This window comes from Eschrichtius robustus, chromosome 1 (assembly GCF_028021215.1).
Source record: "Eschrichtius robustus isolate mEscRob2 chromosome 1, mEscRob2.pri, whole genome shotgun sequence".
Taxonomy (NCBI): Eukaryota; Metazoa; Chordata; class Mammalia; order Artiodactyla; family Eschrichtiidae; genus Eschrichtius; species Eschrichtius robustus.
Genome location: NC_090824.1, coordinates 200,419,038 through 200,438,650, shown reverse-complemented (window position 1 = coordinate 200,438,650; position 19,613 = coordinate 200,419,038). Strand labels below are relative to the sequence as shown.

The 19,613-nt window shown below is 37.3% G+C and overlaps 1 protein-coding gene across 1 annotated transcript in view; it reads right to left on the bottom strand.

Annotated features, from left to right (window-relative positions):
• The window catches only part of ODAD2 (outer dynein arm docking complex subunit 2), a 178,108-nt gene that overhangs the window by 58,103 nt on the left and 100,392 nt on the right, over nucleotides 1-19,613 (bottom strand). Inside the window, exons 18-19 of the mRNA XM_068562910.1 lie at nucleotides 16,534-16,722; nucleotides 15,171-15,392 (exon numbers count right to left, since the gene is read on the bottom strand). Coding sequence (XP_068419011.1) covers nucleotides 15,171-15,392; nucleotides 16,534-16,722 — 411 coding nt within the window. The remainder of the gene's footprint in view (nucleotides 1-15,170; nucleotides 15,393-16,533; nucleotides 16,723-19,613) is intronic.

The following is a 19,613-nucleotide window of genomic DNA, read 5'->3' as shown; positions in this document are numbered from 1 at the left end:
AAACTTTCATTGGGTTATTTGTATGGAAATATGTTAATATAAATGTTTCAGACATTACATGAAATTTCTAAAAATCTTATATGTTCTGGTATAATGTTATAAGTAATAATCCTAGTTATTACTTTAAAATGTATATCTCAGAAATAACTAATTTTCTTGTCAACTGCATTATTATGAACTTTCATCAAATCTTTAAGAGTGGTCATTTTTAAGTCTTTTGTCATTTACAGACAGTTCTGGGTGTACTCTGATGCTTTTGCAAATATGTTCCTATAAAAGGCTTTCATCTTCAAGAAATTCATGGAAAAGACTCTGACAAGTACAGGTTTCTGGTAACTGACTGTACTGCTGAACTGAATGAATAAGCATTTTCAGAACTCTAATGAAAAACTGATGAACTCACAAAAGTGCTAACAAAAGATCAAGATGAAAAAAAAAATTAATTACATGGGACTGAGTGAACTGATGAGGATAATTTTTGTGACTTTCTGTCTGAATTAAAAAAAAAAATCCCACAAGGACTCAGAGGCAAAGAATATACAAATCAATTTTCACTGCAAAGTAAAGGAGCTGTTACAGTGGAGGATTACTGGACTGAATGTCAATATTATGACATAGTATGAGTGTGTTTCATGTTTGGTAATTGCAATCATTGTTGCTTTTGTTGTGGTCATCCATGTACAATGCTTGGTGTCAGTCTACTTATCTCTTGTAAAAATAAAATACAGTGTGTGTGTGTGTGAAAAAAAAATATGTAACGTACAGTACAGGGTATACAGTCAGTATACTGTAGCACCCTTTTTTGGAGTCTAGTCTATAAAAATATCTAATCACTATGTTGTATACCTGAAACAAATATAATATAGTAAGTCAACTGTATGTCATTAAAAAAGCCAAAAAATTAAATTTATATACAAATTCAAAAAAACAAAAAACAAAAAAAACTAACAGCACCTTAGGCAGCTGTGGGAAAACCTGAAGTAGCCCAAATATCAGTGAAAATGTAGTTTCCAAGGACAGTAGAAAGAGAAGGGGAAAAGGAACGTATTTGAAGAAATAATGGCTCAAAAATTTCCCAATTTGATGAAAACTATGAGGCCACAGATCCAAGAAGCTCAACAAACCTCAAGCACAAGAAACATGAAGAAAACGGCACCAAGGCACATCATAATCAAGTTGCACAAAATCAGTGAAAATAATAAAGTTTAAAAAGCAGCCAAAGAAAAAAGACACATGACATACAGGTGAACCAACATAAAGATGATAGCAGATTCTTCTCAGAAACAATGTGAGTGAGAATAAAATGGGGCAACATGCTTAAAGTTCTGGAAGGAAAAAAAAAGTCAATGTAAAATTCTACACCTAGCAAAAATATTTTTCAAAAACGAGGACAAAATAAAGTCTTTTTTAAACGTAACAAAAGCTGGAAGAATTTATCATCAACAGAAGTGTACTATAAGAAATATTAAAAGTAGAAATAAAAGGAATCCAAAACAGAAAAGAAGAAGTAAAACTGTCACTGTTTGCAGATGACATGATACTATACATAGAGAATCCCAAAGATGCTACCAGAAAACTACTACTAATCAATGAATTTGGTAAAGTAGCAGGATGTAAAATTAATGCATGGAAATCTCTTGCATTCCTATACACTAATGATGAAAAATCTAAACGAGAAATTAAGGAAACGCTCCCATTTACCATTGCAACAAAAAGAATAAAATACCCAGGAATAAACCTACCTAAGGAGACAAAAGACCTGTATGCAGAAAACTATAAGACACTGATGAAAGAAATTAAAGATGATACAGATGGAGAGATATACCATGTTCTTGGATTGGAAGAATCAACATTGTGAAAACGACTCTACTACCCAAAGCAATCTACAGATTCAATGCAATCCCTATGAAACTACCAATGGTATTTTTCACAGAACTAGAACAAAAAATTTCACAATTTGTATGGAAACACAAAAGACCCCGAATAGTGAAAGCAATCTTGAGAAAGAAAAATGGAGACGGAGGAATCAGGCTCCTGGACTTTAGACTATACTACAAAGCTACAATAATCAAGACAGTATGGTACTGGCACAAAAACAGAAATATAGAACAGGGGAACAGGATAGAAAGCCCAGAGATAAACCCACGCACATATGGTCACCGTATCTTTGATAAAGGAGACAAGAATATACAATGGAGAAAAGACAGCCTTTTCAAGAAGTGGTGCTGGGAAAACTGGACAGCTACATGTAAAAGAATGAAATTAGAACACTCCCTAACACCATACACAAAAATAAACTCAAAATGGATTAAAGACCTAAATGTAAGGCCAGACACTATCAAGCTCTTAGAGGAAAACATAGGCAGAACACTCTATGACCTACATCACAGCAAGATCCTTTTTGACCCACCTCCTAGAGAAATGGAAATAAAAACAAAAATAAACAAATGGGACCCAATGAACTTAAAAGCTTTTGCACAGCAAAGGAAACCATAAACAAGATGAAAAGACAACCCTCAGAATGGGAGAAAATATTTGCAAACGAAGCAACTGACAAAGGATTAATCTCCAAAATATACAGGTAGCTCATGCAGCTCAACATCAAAAAAACAAACAACCCAATCCAAAAATGGGCAGAAGATCTAAATAGACATTCCTCCAAAGAAGATACACTGATTGCCAACAAACACATGAAAGGATGCTCAACATCACTAATCAGTAGAGAAATGCAAATCAAAACTACAATGAGGCATCACCTCACACCAGTCAAGAATGGCCATCATCAAAAAATCTACAAACAGGAAATGCTGGAGAGGGTGTGGAGAAAAGGGAACCCTCTTGCACTGTTGGTGGGAATGTAAATTGATACAGCCATTATGGAGAACAGTATGGAGGTTCCTTAAAAAACTAAAAACAGAACTACCATACGACCCAGCAACCCCACTACCGGGCATATACCCTGAGAAAACCATAATTCAAAAAGAGTCATGTACCACAATGTTCATTGCAGCTCTATTTACAATAGCCAGGACATGGAAGCAACCTAAGTGTCCACTGATAGATGAATGGATAAAGAAGGTGTGGCACATATATACAATGGAATATCACTCAGCCATAAAAAGAAATGAAATTGAGTTATTTGTAGTGAGGTGGATGGACCTAGAGACTGTCATACAGAGTGAAGTAAGTCAGAAAGAGGAAAACAAATACTGTATGCTAACACATATATATGGCATCTAAAAGAAAAAATGGTTCTGAAGAACCTAGGGGCAGGACAGGAATAAAGATGCAGACATAGAGAATGGACTTGAGGACATGGGGAGGGGGAAGGGTAAGCTGGGACGAAGTGAGAGAGTGGCATGGACACATATATACACTACCAAATGTAAAATAGATAGCTAGTGGGAAGCAGCCGCATAGCACAGGGAGATCAGCTCGGTGCTTTGTGACCACTTAAAGGGGTGGGATAGGGAGGGTGGGAGGGAGACGCCAAGAGGGAGGGGATATGGGGATATACGTATGCATATAGCTGATTCACCTTGTTATACAGAAGAAACTAACACACCATTGTGAAGCAATTATACTCCAATAAAGATGTTAAAAAAATTAAAAAAGAAATATTAAAAGTCCTTTGGGCAGAAAGAACAGGACACCAGATGAAAATACGCATTACAGAAAAGAATAAATAGTACTTTTTCCTATTGATATAAATCTCTGTAAAGGATAACTATTTACAGCCAAAAGTAAGCACAATGTATTGTTGATTTTATAACATATGTAGGAGTCAAGTACATGGCAACAATAGCACAAAAGCTGAGAGGACAGAAATGGAAGTATGTTATATGATTTTTAAACTATATGTTTCTATGTATGCTATAACTTGAAGGTACACTATTATGCTGAATAAAATATGTATACTGCAAAGTCTAAACAACCACTGAAATACAGCAGAGAATCATAACTAATAAAGTGACAAAAGAGATAAAATGGAATAATCAAAAATTTAATTAACCCAAGAGGAGACAGAAGAAGAAAAGAAAGAATATATGGGAAAAACAGAAAACAAGTAAGTTGATATATTTAAAGCCAATCATGTCAATAGCACATTAAATGTAAATAGTATAAGTTCCCCCTCATACTTCCCCCTCAAAGGCAGAGATTGTGATTTGAATAAAAAAGCAAGCCCCAAATATACGTTGCCTATAAATAGCCACTTTAAATAAAGATATACAAATAGGTAAATGGATAGAAAAAGCTATCGAATTTAGCATACTAATACTAACCAAAGAAAAAGTAGTAGGTTTTCTATTAGTAGCAGAGATGGTAGATTCCAAAATAAAGAATATGATGAGGGATAAAGATCATGTCATAGTGATAAAGGGTCATTGACAGGACATACTATTCCTAAATATTTATACACCTAATAAGAGAGCTTCAAAATACGTGAAGAAAAAAAAACTGATAGAGCTGCAAGTAGGAATTGGCAAATCTATAATAATTGATAGAACAAGTAATCATAAAATCAATAAAGGTGTAGAATACCTGAACAACAATATTAACCAACTTGACTTTATTAAACTTTATAGGACACTTTACCCCAACCACATCAGAATACTCATGTTTTTCAAGTGCACATGGAACATTAACAAGATAAACCATGTTCTGGGTCATAGAACAAGTCTCAAATGTTTTAAAAATATTCAAGTAATACAATGTGTGTTCTCTGACTACAGTGGAATTCAATTATAAATCAATAACAGAAAGGCCGCTGGAAAATCCTCAAATATTTGGAAACTAAATATCACATCTCTAAATAATCCATGGGTCAAAGAGGAAATCAAAAGGAAAATTAGAAAGTATTTCTAACTTAATAAAAATGAAGACACAGTTTATCAAAATTTCTGGGATGCAGTATTAGAGGAAAATTTGGACAACTAAGCACACTTATTAGAAAACAATAAAGGTATCAAACCAATTACCTTTGTTTCCACTTTAAGAAACTAGACAAAGAAGAGAAAAGGAAACCCCAAAGTAATCAGAAGAGAGGAAATAGTAAAGGTCACAAAGGAAGTCAATGAAATAAAAAGCAATAGAGAAAAATCAATGAAACAAAACTGGTTGTTTGAGAAGATCAATAAAATTGATAGACCTCTAGCCAGACTGATCAGGATAAAAAAGAAGACAAAAATTACCAATATCAGGAATGAAACTGGTGCCAAAACTACAGATTCTATATATATTAAAAGGATAAGGGAATATTTTAAACAACTTTAGGCCAATACATTTGACAATTTAGATGAAATGAACTAATTCCTTGAAAGACACAAGATATCAGAAGAAATCTTCTTCTCACTCAAGAAGAAATAAATAACCTGAACAACCCTATATTGACTAAAGAAATTGGATTTGTAGTTTTAAAACTTACAGAAATGAAAACTTTAGGTCCAGATGGCTTCACTTGTGAATTCTACCAAACATTTAAGGAAGAAATAATACAAGGGCTATAAAACTCTTCAGGAAGATTGAATAGGAAGGAATACTTCCCAATTCATTCATTGAAGCCAACATTGCCCTGATAGCAAAACAGAGAAAGACATTATAAGAAAAAAAAAATACTATAAAAATGAATATAGATGCAAAACTCTTAAGCAAAAATTCAGCAAATTAAGTTCAACAATGTATGAAAAGGATAATACATCATGACAGAGTGGGTTTACCTCAAGAATGCTGGGTTGGTTTAACATTTGAAAATGAATATAATTCTCCATAATAACAAACTAAAAAAGAAAAATCATTAGATATAGAAAAAGCACTTGACAAAACCAGCATCTATTCCTGATAAAAAATTCTCATCAAAGTAGTAATAGAAGAGAACTTCCCTAACCTGATAAAGGTTACCCATGAAAGACCTGCTGCTAACATTAAACTTAATGGTGAAAGACTGAATGCATTACCCTAAGGTAAAGAATAAGACTAAGACATATGCTCTTACTGCTTCTTTCCAACACTGTACAGAGTTTCTGGCCAATGCAATCAGAAAAGAAAGATAAATAAACGCATCTAAGTTGGAAAAGAAGAAAGTCTTTATTTGCAGATGACATGATTGTTTATGTGAGAGGCTGGCAAGCCACAATCTGTCTTTGTATGGCTCACAGAATGAAGAGTGGCTTTTGCATTTTTGTATGGTGGTAAACAACAACAACAACGGCAACAATAAAAGAAAGAAGAATCTGCAACATAGACTATATGCCACCCATAAAGCCTAAAATATTTAGTATCTGACCTTTTACAGAAAAAGTTTGCCTACCCCGGTCTAAATAGAAAATATGACAGAATCTCCAAAAACCTACTAGAGTAAATAAGTGAGTTTAGCAAGGTTGTAGAATACAAGATTAGTATACAAAATCAATCACATTTCTTTATAATAGCAATTAACAATCAGAAATTGAAATTTTAAAAGTACTATTTACAGTAGCATCAAAAAATATTGATTACATAGGGAATAATCTGTATTGATTACATAGCAATTATGTGAAAAACCCATATGATGAACACTACAGAATGTAGCTGAGAGATATTAAATAAGATCTAATTCAATGGAAAGATAGTCCCTTTTAATGGGTCAGAAGATTCAATATTGTTAAGATATCAATTTTCCCCAAAAGATCTATAGATTTAATATCATTCCAATCAAAAATGTTAGGAAGCATTTAATGTAGAAAATGACAAACTGATTTTAAAGTTCACATGGAAATGTAAAAGAACTAGAATAGCCAAAACAACTTTTAAAAGACAGTAAAGGTAGGAATACTTATACTACCTAACTTTAAGGTTTATTTATTACAAAGCTACAGTAATTAAGACAGTGTGGTATTGGCATAAATATAGACAAATAGAACAAGGGAACAAAACAGATATGTATTCATTGATTTTCTTTCCAAAACTGCAAAAGAAATTCAGTGGAGAAAGGGCAATCTTTTCAACAAATGATGCCCTTATGCCCCCCAAAATTAGCTTCAATTCCTACCTTGCATAATAAACAAAAATTTACTCAAAATGGATCATAGACTTAAATGTAAAACCAAAAGTTTGAAAATTTCCAGAAGAAAACATAGAAAATCCTTGTGACCATGTGTTAGGCAAATATTTCTTAGATATAACACCAAAAGCATGATCCATTTTTTAAAAAGATCAGTTGGATTTCATCAAAGTTAAGAATGTCTGCTCTTTAGACGACACTGTTAAGAGAATAAAAAGACTAGCTACAAAGTGGGAGAAAATATTTTCAAATTATACATCTGGTAAAGAACTTACATCCAGACTATATACAGAACTCTCAAAACTCAATAATAAGGAAATAAATAATGAAATTTTAAGATGGTCAAAAAATTTCAACATTTTCCCAAAGGAGTTGTAGAGCTAGCATATAAACACATTAAAAGATGTTCTACATTACTAGTCATTAGGAAAATTGAAATTGAAGTCATGAGATGCCATTACACACCTATTAAGATGCCTCAAATAAAAAAGACAACACACCAAGTGTGATAAGGGCGCCCCCATACACTGCTGGTGGGAATGCAAAATGGTACAGCTGCTTTGGAGAGCAGATTTAGCAATTTCTTCAAACATTAAACACACACATACCATATGATCCAGCCACTCACTGGTAGGCATTTATCCAAGAGGAGTGAAAGCACATGTCCACACAAGACTTGTACATGGATATCCACAGCAGCTTTGTTTGTAATAACCCCAAATGGGAAATAACTCACAAGTCCATCAACAAGTGAAAGGATAGACAAATTGTGGTATATCCATACAATGGAATACTACTCAGCAATAAAAGAGCGAACCATTGATACATGTAAGAACAGAGATGAATATGAAAGCAATTAAGCTGAGTGAAAGAAGCCAAACAAAGAAATCAAGCACATACTGTATGGTCCTATTTATGTTAAACTCTAGAAAATGCTAATCAATAAAAACTAATCTATATTGATAGAAAGCAGATCAGCGGTTGCCCCAAGACAGAGAGGGGCAGGAAAGAAGCTTTACCAAGGGGTAGCAGGAAACTTGGTGGGATCATTATATTGATTTGGTAATGATTTCATGTGAGTATGTGTATGTACAATATATAAATATATATGTCAAAACTTACCAAATTGTATACTTTAATTATGCGCACGCATATGTCAATTACACTTTAATAAAGCTATTATATTTTTAAGTTAAAAAACAAAAATGAAATAAGGAAAATGTTTGGCATATGAATAATATTAAAGTTAAACAGGATAAACTAAAATCTAACTTACTGGAACCCTTAAGTAATCATAAATTTCTTTCTCACTTTAAAGGAAAAGTGCAAATACTGTAACAAGAAAAAAGTCAATCAGAAACAAATCTGTATATGACTCTATGTGTGGTACTGTAATATATTCAGTGATACCTAATAGTCCTAACTAAGTAATTTAATTGCATATCATCAAGTGAACTATTCCCAGCACTCCAGGGAATATCCAAAATGTGAGGAAAGTACTCAAAACCATAAAGTTACATGAAGTGTTTTAGTTAACCAAAAATATTATAGTTCAATCAAACATTACGTAGACTTGCATATGGACCATGAGAGTTCCTGAGTGATCTGAGTACCTGAAGTCCATTTACTTGACTCCAAAGCATTAGCGATATTTTTCTTTCCCTGTGCCAGGCTTCAAAAACCAAGGGGTGTGGTAGCTTCTGGGTTCATCTTCCGGTACTGTGGATACCACTATGCATGCTGAGTCTGGGCAGAGCCAAGACGACCCTTTTAGCTCTACTCAAATGGAACCACTCTTCCGTCACTCTGCCACTGCTGGGGGTACTCCAGGTTGCATTTTCTGCAGTCTCTTCAATTTCCTGCCTTCCAGAAAGTTATGGTAGTTTTTACCTGCTTGGTATAGACATTTGCAAAACAAACCCAATGTCACGATGGGGAAGGGAGTTTCATGCTTCTTGAAGGTGCTCATCTTCTTTCTATTTGATCACTTTTTCTGTCTTAGGAAAGGGCTTGTCTTGCTCACTTTTTCTGCAACTTCTTCTATGACTCGTTCTATCACTTTCCTATGTTACAGTTTTGTTATAATTAGCGAATGACTTTGGAATATCTCCTAGATGTCTCATATTTTCGATACAGTTGCCAACAGCTCTGCTTCCATGTTCACAAGGTTTTGTAATGACACAGACCTTGGGCTGATACTTTGGAGAAGGAAGTCTGTGTGAAACCATAAAGAGGGTAAGGACTGGATTATTCCTACCCATTGTATGCATCAGAGCAGGGGGTTTATTAGTTCCTACAGAAGAGATGCTTGGGCTTCCCTGGTGGCGCAGTGGTTGAGAATCTGCCTGCCAATGCAGGGGACACGGGTTCGAGCCCTGGTCTGGGAAGATCCCACATGCCACGGAGCAACTGGGCCCGTGAGCCACAACTGCTGAGCCTGCGCGTCTGGAGCCTGTGCTCCGCAACAAGAGAGGCCGCGACGGTGAGAGGCCCGCGCACCGCGATGAAGAGTGGTCCCCACTTGCCGCAACTAGAGAAAGCCCTCGCACAGAAACGAAGACTCAACACAGTCATAAATAAATAAATAAATAAATAAAAGAACGTGAATTTCTTAAAAAAAAAAAAAAAAAAAAGAAGAGATGCTTGCTGGGAGAGCCTCTACCACAAGGACTATTTTTCATCACAACTGACGGCTTAGCAGTGTTCAAACACAAACCCTTTGGAAACCTAGTCTTCCTTTGGCTTCTAGGGCTCCTGGTTAACTGGCTGACTTCCTGAGTTTGCTTTGACAGTTCTTCTTCCTGGTTTACATGCTCCGTGAGCGAAAATGTAGACGTTTCCCAGGCTTCTCTAAACTCTCAGCCAAAAGCATCCTATCCACCCTCATTCATGGCTTAATACCTCTCCAGTGATACTTCCGGAATCTGCCCTCTCTCCTGTCTCTAGACTATGCTGTGGAACAAGAAAACCACTAACCACCTGCTGAGAACTTGAAATGTGGCCAGTCCAAATTGAGATGCATCGTAAGTGTAAAAACACACACCAGATTTTGAAGATTTAGTACCAAAAAAAGATACTGCAAAATATTAGTATTTTATTATATTGATTCATGTTGAAATAATATCGTGGGTGTACTGGGTTAAATTAAATATATTACTAAAATTAATTTTACCTGTTTCTTTATCTTTTCTTAAATTGGGGCTACTAGAAAATATAATATTACATACGTGGCTCACATTACGTTTCTACTGGATAGCATGGCTCTAGACCTAAAATTCAAACTAACCATTTAAATGGAACACATTATGACCGGTGTGAGGTGATACCTCATTGTGGTTTTGATTTGCATTTCTCTAATGATTAGTGATGTTGGGCATCCCTTCATGTGTTTGTTGGTAATCTGTCTATCTTCTTTGGAGAAATGTCTATTTAGGTCTTCTGCCCATTTTTGGATTGGGTTGTTTGGTTTTTTTTTTTTGATATTGAGCTGCATGAGCTGCCTGTATATTTTGGAGATTAATCCTTTGTCAGTTGCTTCATTTGCAAATATTTGCTCCCATTCTGAGGGTTGTCTTTTCGTCTAGTTTATGGTTTCCTTTGCTGTGCAAAAGCTTTTAAGTTCATTGGGTCCCATTTGTTTATTTTTGTTTTTATTTCCATTTCTCTAGGAGGTGGGTCAAAAAGGATCTTGCTGTGATGTAGGTCATAGAGTGTTCTGCCTATGTTTTCCTCTAAGAGTTTTATAGTGTCTGGCCTTACATTCAGGTCTTTAATCCATTTTGAGTTTATTTTTGTGTATGGTGTTAGGGAGTGTTCTAATTTCATTCTTTTACATGTAGCTGTCCAGTTTTCCCATCACCACTTACTGAAGAGGCTGTCTTTTCTCCATTGTATATTCTTGCCTCCTTTATCAAAGATAAGGTGACCATATGTGCGTGGGTTTTGATGTAAAAAATAAATAAATAAAATTTAAAAAAAATAATAAATGGAACACATTAGAAACTGAACTTAATTTATTCCAGACCCTCAAACCTGCTCCTTCTCTGTTACTACAGAATAAACACCAGTTGGCATTCACAGATACACTGCATAATGTCAGCTGCTACTGTTGAGGAAATTGTACCGAGAAAGAGCTAACTGTAGAATAAATTACTTATGAACAGGGTGACAGGATGACTCTGGTAATTGTCAAAGAACCTGTCCACATTGCTCATGGGCAGCTGCTGCAGGAATGTTTGCAGGACTAGGAAATAACTCTATACAGCTGTGTCTCGGTGTCCAAGGGGGATTGGTCCCAGGACCCCCACGGATACCAAAATCCACAGATGTTCAAGTCCCTCATATAAAGTGATGTAGTATTTACATATAACCTACACACATTGTCCTGTGTACTTTAATTTTTAAAATTTTTTATTGAGGTATAGCTGATTTACAATATTATATTAGCTTCAGATGTGTGACACAGTGATTCACAATTTTTAAAGATTATACTCCATTATAGTTATTATAAAATATTGGCCCTATTCCCTGTGCTGTACAGTTGATCCTTGTAGCTTATCTATTTTATACCTAGTAGTTTTGCCCCTTTTAAATCCCCACACCTATCTTGCCCCTCCCCCCTTCCTTCTCCCCTCCACTTACTACTAGTGTGTTCTCTGTTACCTGTGAGTCTGTTTCTTTTTTGTCATATTCACTAGTTTGTTGCATTTTTCAGATTCCATATATAAGTGATAACGTAACAGTATCTGTCTTTCTCTGTCTGACTTATTTCACTCAGCATAATGCCCTCCAAGTCCATCCATGTTGTTGCAAATGGCAGAATTTCATTCTTTTTTATGGCTGAGTAATATTCCATTGTGTATATGTACATTGTATATATATATATCACATCCTCTTTATCCATTCATCTGTTGATGGACATTTAGGTTGCATCCATATCTTGGCAATTGCAAATAATGCTGCTATGAACACTGGGGTGCATGTATCTTTTCAAATTAGTGTTTGCATTTTCTTTAGATAAATACCCAGGAGTGGAATTGCTGGGTCATATGGTAGTTCTATTTTTAGTTTTTTGAGGAACCTCCATTCTGTTTTCCATAGTGGCTGCACCAGTTTACATTCCCACCAACAGTGCAAGAGGGTTCCCTTTTCTCCACGTCCTCACCAATATTTGATATTTGTGGTCCTTTTGATGATAGCCATTCTGACAGGTGTGAGGTGATATCTCATTGTGGTTTTGATTTGCATTTTTCTGATGATTAATGATGTTGAGCATCTTTTCATGTGCCTGTTGGTCATTTGTATGTCTTTAAGTCATCTCTGGATTATTTATAATACCGAATACAATGTAAATGCTATGTAAATAGCTGTCAATGCTATGTAAATAGTTGTAAATACAATGTAAATGATATGTAAATAGTTGCCAGCACATGTGGCAAATTCCAGTTTTGCTTTTTGGAACTTGCTGGAATTTTTTTTCCTGAATATTTTCGATCTGTGGTTGGTTGAATCTGCAGATGTGGAACCCACCAATATGAAGGGCCGACTAAGCATTTGACTAGAGAGGTGCTGTAGCATTTAGGAACAAAAACAGTCAGGGATTTGCCAAAATAGTGGATAAAGTTCATATGCATTTGAAGTCAGAAATGTTAGCAGTTACACAACGTGACACACTCACTGCAGGGACCTTAAGCACCCTGATGCGCCACATATTTTCTTGCATTGTCTTGGCTAATGGAATCTTCCTCTTCACCTAGCCTGAAGTCTGGAGTAATTTTTGACTCAACACTTTCCTTTATTCCCCATATCCAAGCAACTACCAAACCCCACTGGATTCTACCAACACCCACTACACTACATCCACATTTTTTCCCTCAAAACCAAAGAAGGGACACAGGTCCTTATGCTTCCCCAACAGCCGCCTGAGGGAGAGCCCACCGTGAGGCCAGCCTCTGTTCGTGACAGAGTAGCCGACAGTAAACTTACAAGAATCGGTTCTTTACACTTATCCTCCAGTAGAAATAGCAGGTAGTCAGGAATGCAGATGGGCAAGACAGAGAGGCCCTCAACATACCCTTAGATGACCCGGGAAAGGGTCTCAAGGGCAACAAACCCGACTTTCTCTGTTTTTCTCTATCCTGTCCCCTCACCCTAATCACTTTTATTACTTTATTTTTTTTATTTATATAAGCTGTGTGGGTGGGTGAACACAGTTTCAACATTTTTCATAGCAGAATACAATTCATAAATGATTTTGGATTACCTACTGACTTGTATTAGGAGAAATAATTGACAGTTGCATATATACGTGGCATATATGTCAACTGAATGGTAACACGTAAACCTATTAAATTTGAAAACTTTCTGAGTAGTCTAGAAATTCTGCTCTTAAACTGACAATTGGCTAAGCATGTTACATGTCAGACACTTTATCAGGCTACTTAAATTTATAGCTTCATTTCTTTAAAAGTCTTTAGGTTGTGCATATTAGATTGTCCTTGTTCAATAACAGAATGTATAATTTTAAATTAGAAAATCTTCTTTTTTGAAGTGTGAACATAATCACATAGACGTGATGGCATTTTTACCATTCTTTAGTAACTTGAAGTAAACATTCCATTATACTTTTTTATAAATAACTTTAAAAAATTAGTGCTTAGTTTAAAAGGTGCTTTTTATGCCAGTTTTTTGCTTGAAGAAATTAATATGGCCTAACTTATGTGCTGTAAAAATGGATTTACAATGGAAAAGTTGACACATTTAAATGTAAATTGGGTTTAATATCAGAAAAATTAACATCGTATTCTTCATCTATAATAGGTTTAAAGGATAAATTAAAATAATGGCCTCAAAAAATTACCAACTGGGGCTTCCCTGGCGGCGCAGTGGTTGAGAATCTGCCTGCCAATGCAGGGGACACGGGTTCGAGCCCTGGTCTGGGAAGATCCCACGTGCTGCGGAGCGACTAGGCCCGTGAGCCACAACTACTGAGCCTGCGCGTCTGGAGCCTGTGCTCCGCAACAAGAGAGGCCGCGACAGTGAGAGGCCCGCGCACCGCGATGAAGAGTGGCCCCCACTTGCCGCAGCTAGAGAAAGCCCTCGCACAGAAACGAAGACCCAACACAGCCATAAATAAATAAATAAATAAATAAATAAATAAATAAATAAATAAATAAATAAATAAATAAATAAATAAATAAATAAATAAATAAATAAAATTAAAAAAAAAATACCAACTGGCATTCTGAGAGTCTTATTCCTCCAAAGATGTTTCATATTCAGCATATATAAGTTTGAGAAGATAGGATTAACTTAAGATTTTATTAACTTTTGTCTAAAAGACCAAGCTAACTTTGGGTATACTTTTCAAAATGTAAATGCAGCTGGCTGTCATAGGCTCCAAACTGAGGTAACAGACGGTAAAATTACATTGTACAAGGAAACAAGCCATAGAAGAGAGCTAGAATTTGAAATCAATTTTTCCTAATACTTGTAAGCTGTTCATGTACTCTTAAGTATTTTTCTATCTGTTGTCATCCAAATATTCCACTCAGAATAAGCTCTAGGTGGTTTCCAATGTATAGATATATCAAAGTCTACATGCAGAAACTTTCCCACCTGGATATTAGTTAAAGGCAAAGAAAATTTGATGCACAGTTTTTTGTTGTTTTTTTTTAAAAAAACATGTCTTTGAATTGGTTCTTTGCTTATGGGTAAGACTGGCAAGACTGTCTAGTTGCCGTTTGTCAGCTCCTTTGCTGTGCAGTTGGTGCCTATATTTTATTATTTAAGTGCTAAGTAAATAAAATATTAAACGGAATTATGAATACCACTGATTATTCATGCACTATACATTTTCTTTAATCCAGTTCAGATTATGGAACTTGTACTTATTTAACTGAGTACATTTTATAGTTTTCAATTTAGAAAAATTCTGTCTCCACGCAACTTTCCTGCAGCACAAATCATGATAATGATAACACACGGCTCATTTGCAGCCAGCCATGATGCAACAAGTGGGCAGTTTTGTGTGGTCAAATACCCCTTTCAGCAAAACCTTAACATCACTTAAGTTTCTTTCCAACCCACATTGACATAGCTTGGACTAAACCACAAAGCTGGTCAACAGTACCTTCACTGCGCCGTTCTCGTGCATGGTGATGCAGTTATCGGCATCTTCGGAGAGCTGGTACAAGGCTTGGGCTGTCGCTCTGTGCACGCTGGTGTCGTTCGATTTCAGGTTCCGCACTAACGGAGCCACTGCCTTGTGCTTGCCGAAGGCCACTCTGTTTCTGCCCCACATACAGCAACGTGAGATGGCTTCTGCTAGATGACGTCTCAGTTTATCGTTATTCTGCACAAGGAGAACGGATTGTGGTGTGTGCATCATAATGACCCCGCGATGCTTATGCTCTAGGTGTTTATTACCCACTGGCTGCTCAGGTGGTGTCTTGATGGGAACTAGTATTCTGGTGGGTCACCAATGCATCAAGGTTCAATCCTGCCTTTGCTTTTTATGAACTGAGTGGAGGGCGTGCAGGCAAAGGCGATCAGGTGTCTGGCATTAGTTATTTGCTCAAGGCTCAGTTTCCTTTTGAGTAAGTCTACTCACAACACAGAGTTACAGATCAGCGAGTGGTCGAGTAATAAAAACAACTAAGGAATATTGGACACTCTTAAGGGAGCCTGCCAGATAACTGGGCGAAGTGGATTAATTCTACTTCTTCACCTTAGGAATACCTCCAGATCAGGAATACACCTTGGTTCCCAAGAGGGAGAAGACAATGCAGCAAACGAGGACAGGTTTTGAGTCTGCCATTTTCCTTTCTGTATTGTTTATGCAGACCACATACTTCTTTTTGGATGTAATTACCTCATATAAGTATAATACAACTGAATAACACTATAATTTTCTGTCTATTAATTGTACTGTTCTCTTGATTCAGGTCACAACTTGGTGTCCTTAACTGAAACTGGCAGATAGTCTCAGGAATTTAGTATTAGACTGGCCCAAAAGTCTTCTAGACCAAGCAGGTTTCCAATCATTGAATTTCTGCTCCACGACTTTTCTGCCAAGTTCAAGCTATGCTCAAATACCTCTGGTCATGGTGAAGTCATTATCTCTCAAGGCTGCTTGCTCTATCTGGCACAACTCTGGGTAAACAATACAGCGATTGCCAAAATCTTCTAGCTCAAGAATGCCATCGACCCAAGCTTGCTAAGCTGGGAGAGGAGCATTTAACTTCTAAAGTTGGCATGAACAGTTATCTTAAGGCTCGTAATAACGACGATGGTGATGATTTCAGTTTGAAATATACTTTCACATTTATTAGTCTCAGAGAAACTAAAATGAATTCACTAAAATCTCATACCTCACAAGTGATAGATATTAAACTTGAATCCAGGTCTCTGGATTTTAAGCTCATTGTTTTTGCTACTACACCGTGATATCTTATGACAATATGCATTTCGAAATAAAAAGATACATTACTTACTGTATTTGCTAGTTTGGACAATAAAGGGACAACTCCATGATCTGTGATAACAGCTAAATTTTCTTGATCTTTTGCTATATTGGTAATAGCAGCACATACACTCGCCAAAACTTCTTTATTATCTGATTTCAGTAAATTGACAACAAGTTCCAAACCACCAACAAAGGAGCGAACCATCTCTCCAGCATCCTAGATAACAATAAAAATAAAGATGATATCAAAAATAAACCTATGTTTAGCATTTTTTTAAAAAGCACAAAGTAATGATAAGGCTGTGAGGTATACCTTCGATGTGAAAAAAATTCAGTTTAATTTATTTATATGCTATATAAATATTTACGTTATGTTATACACACGTACATACATGTATGTACGTGTGTATAACACATACACAGAGACAGTTCCGTTTCCACAAATGTGTATTGAACAACTATTACGTGAGAGTCACCGTGATAACTACTGGGGATATAGAAGTTAACAAAACACATTGAGTCTTATTATCGCAGTAGTTATGTTCTATTAAATCATCACAGAAACGGAATTAGCTAATACTGAACCATTGCCACTAGGGGAGATACAGGGCTAGCTTCCTGCAAGCCTCTGGTCACACTGTCATGAACTGATCAAAATATAACCTTGTTTTATGTGTGCTTCTGTTTAAAGACATCTCATTTCATATACGTTAATTCATTAACATTGAACCCATAGACAACACACTATAACTCATGCCTGAATGAAGCTTATCTAGCACCTGTATTTTCTCCATAAGGCACATCACAGCTTTCTTGCACTTAGGAACACTAGACTGCACTTCAGTACTATGCATGGGGGCCATTTTCAACAATGAAACCAACAAAAAAACACAAAAATGTGGAAAACGTGGCACTAAGCAGACTGCACAACGGAGGCTTATTGATGGTCCAAGGGCTGAGACAAGAGGGCAGAGCATCAGCTTGCTCAACCTCTGCTGAGATTGAGTGTGTCGGGCAACTTAAAATTTTACTTTTCTGTGCACGTCCAAGAATGACTGAGAAAGCGCCCTGAGTGCTGATTTGGGAGTTACAAAAAATGTGAGCAAGTAGGTGACTCCCCAAATAGAATCCGTGAACAACATGGACTGACCGTGAATACTCTTTAGCCACCATGTTGCTACAATCTAGTGGGGAAGATGGGCATTAGGGAGCTACAAGTAGACCGAGTAGCATTAATGGGGAAGAGGGAAAGACACTACAAATACGTGTGACAAGGGACTCTTGGCTGGTGTAAAGATTCAAGGAGTGCCCCTCCACCATGATGTTTGCCAGCTGAGACCTCAGGGGTGAGGAGTTATCCAGTGTGAAGGGGATTCTGGGTGAGGAACCAAGAGTGGGAGACAAGGTAATTTTTTCTAGGTCAGGATGGTTAGAGCGTAAAATAGGAGAGGGAGAATGGGAGACCATAAGACTCGCTTCGGTGGCATTCAAAAGCTGCTGAAGAGGCTTATTAACTGTGTGTGGGGAAGCAGGAGAGGCGATTTTCTCCATTTTGCCTCATGGAAGGTCCCTCAAGATTGCAGGGTTGGGGCAAAGAATGGTGTTGGGAACTCAGGCTGTTTCACAAGTTCAGGTAACAGGTGGTGGTAGTTTGGAGGAGGTGATGGTCTGGCCCGGAGAGAAGGGTGTGGACTTGTGAGGATTAACTGGAGAAGATAAGGACGAGTGATTCAATTCCCATGTTTCCGACTTGACCTAGTGGTGTTGATAATGTTGGAAAGTGGGGTTTTGTTTTGTTTTCTTGCTGTGGGAAAGGGTGGTGTTAGGTAACAGAAGAAGTACCCACAAGACATTTAAGTGGAGGGATCCACTTAAGGAGTCAGTTGGCTTTGCGGGTCTGGGGCTCAGGAGTGAACACCAGGCTAGAGGTAGAGACTTGGAAGTCATCAGCATAAAGACCGTAACTGAGGTAGTAAGTGCGAAAGAGCGGGCTTTCTGTCCCGCTATGGCCGTGTGGGCAGAGGTAAGGAATTCATCGGAGGAACCTGGAGATAGATGGCGAAACAGAAACCCCACCTCCCCTGGTGTTGGACAGCGGCGGCGTGATGCCCACCAATTATTTGGCTCCATGGTTTTCCCAAATAATAGAAATTCACATCTTTTGAGTACCAATTATATGTCAGGCACTTTGTGCATAAATTATCTCAATTAAACCTCCAAATAGCCATGCAAAGTAGATACTGTTTTTCCATTTTTGGTTTTAAAAACTGAGGTTCAAAGATGTTGAACCTCATAAACTAGACTGTATCGCTCACGACAGCAGGGGCCATGCCTTAGTAAACTCCGTGATCTTTATAAGTCATGAATCTGATCACCTCATCCCCATACCTCCCCTGTCCTTCCATAGCCCCCCCACCCTTAGGATAAAATCCCAACTCCACACATGCTTTACAGCCCTTCCCGGTGCACCCCTGGGTTCCCTGCCGCACCCTCCCTAACTTGAGCCCCTTCCCCAGCCCCCCACACACCCTAAGCCAGTGGCTCCCCAGAGGAGCTAATAACCAGAATCTTGACGTGTTCTCTGAGAATGTAGTTCAGCAAGTCTGGGCTGCGGCCTATAAAAAAAAAAAATCTGTATCTTTAAAAACTCTCCTGGTGAGTCTGAACTTCAACCAGTATTGGAAGCACTGTTTATACATTAGTCCTTCGTTTCACGTCCTCAGATGTGCCGCCTGCGTGTCTCCATGCCTTTGCACATGCCCTTTTGTCTGCTTTCCTATTGGCTTGGGGATTCCTACACATCCTCAGCTACTAGCTAATGTGCCATTTTCTTCGGGAAGCCTTTCCTGAACCTCAAGTCTGAGTTAAGCCGCTCCTCCTATAATACCTGGTTCTTCTCTGTTTATTTTTTTATTTTTTAATTAATTTATTTTATTTATTATTTATTTTTGGGTCTTAGTTGCTGCGTGTGGGCTTTCTCTAGTTGCGGCGAGCAGGGGCCACTCTTTGCTGGGGTGCCCGGGCCTCTCATTGTGGTGGCTTCTCCCATAGAGGAGCATGGGCCCTAGGTGCGCGGGCTTCAGTAGTTGCAGCACACAGGCTCAGTAG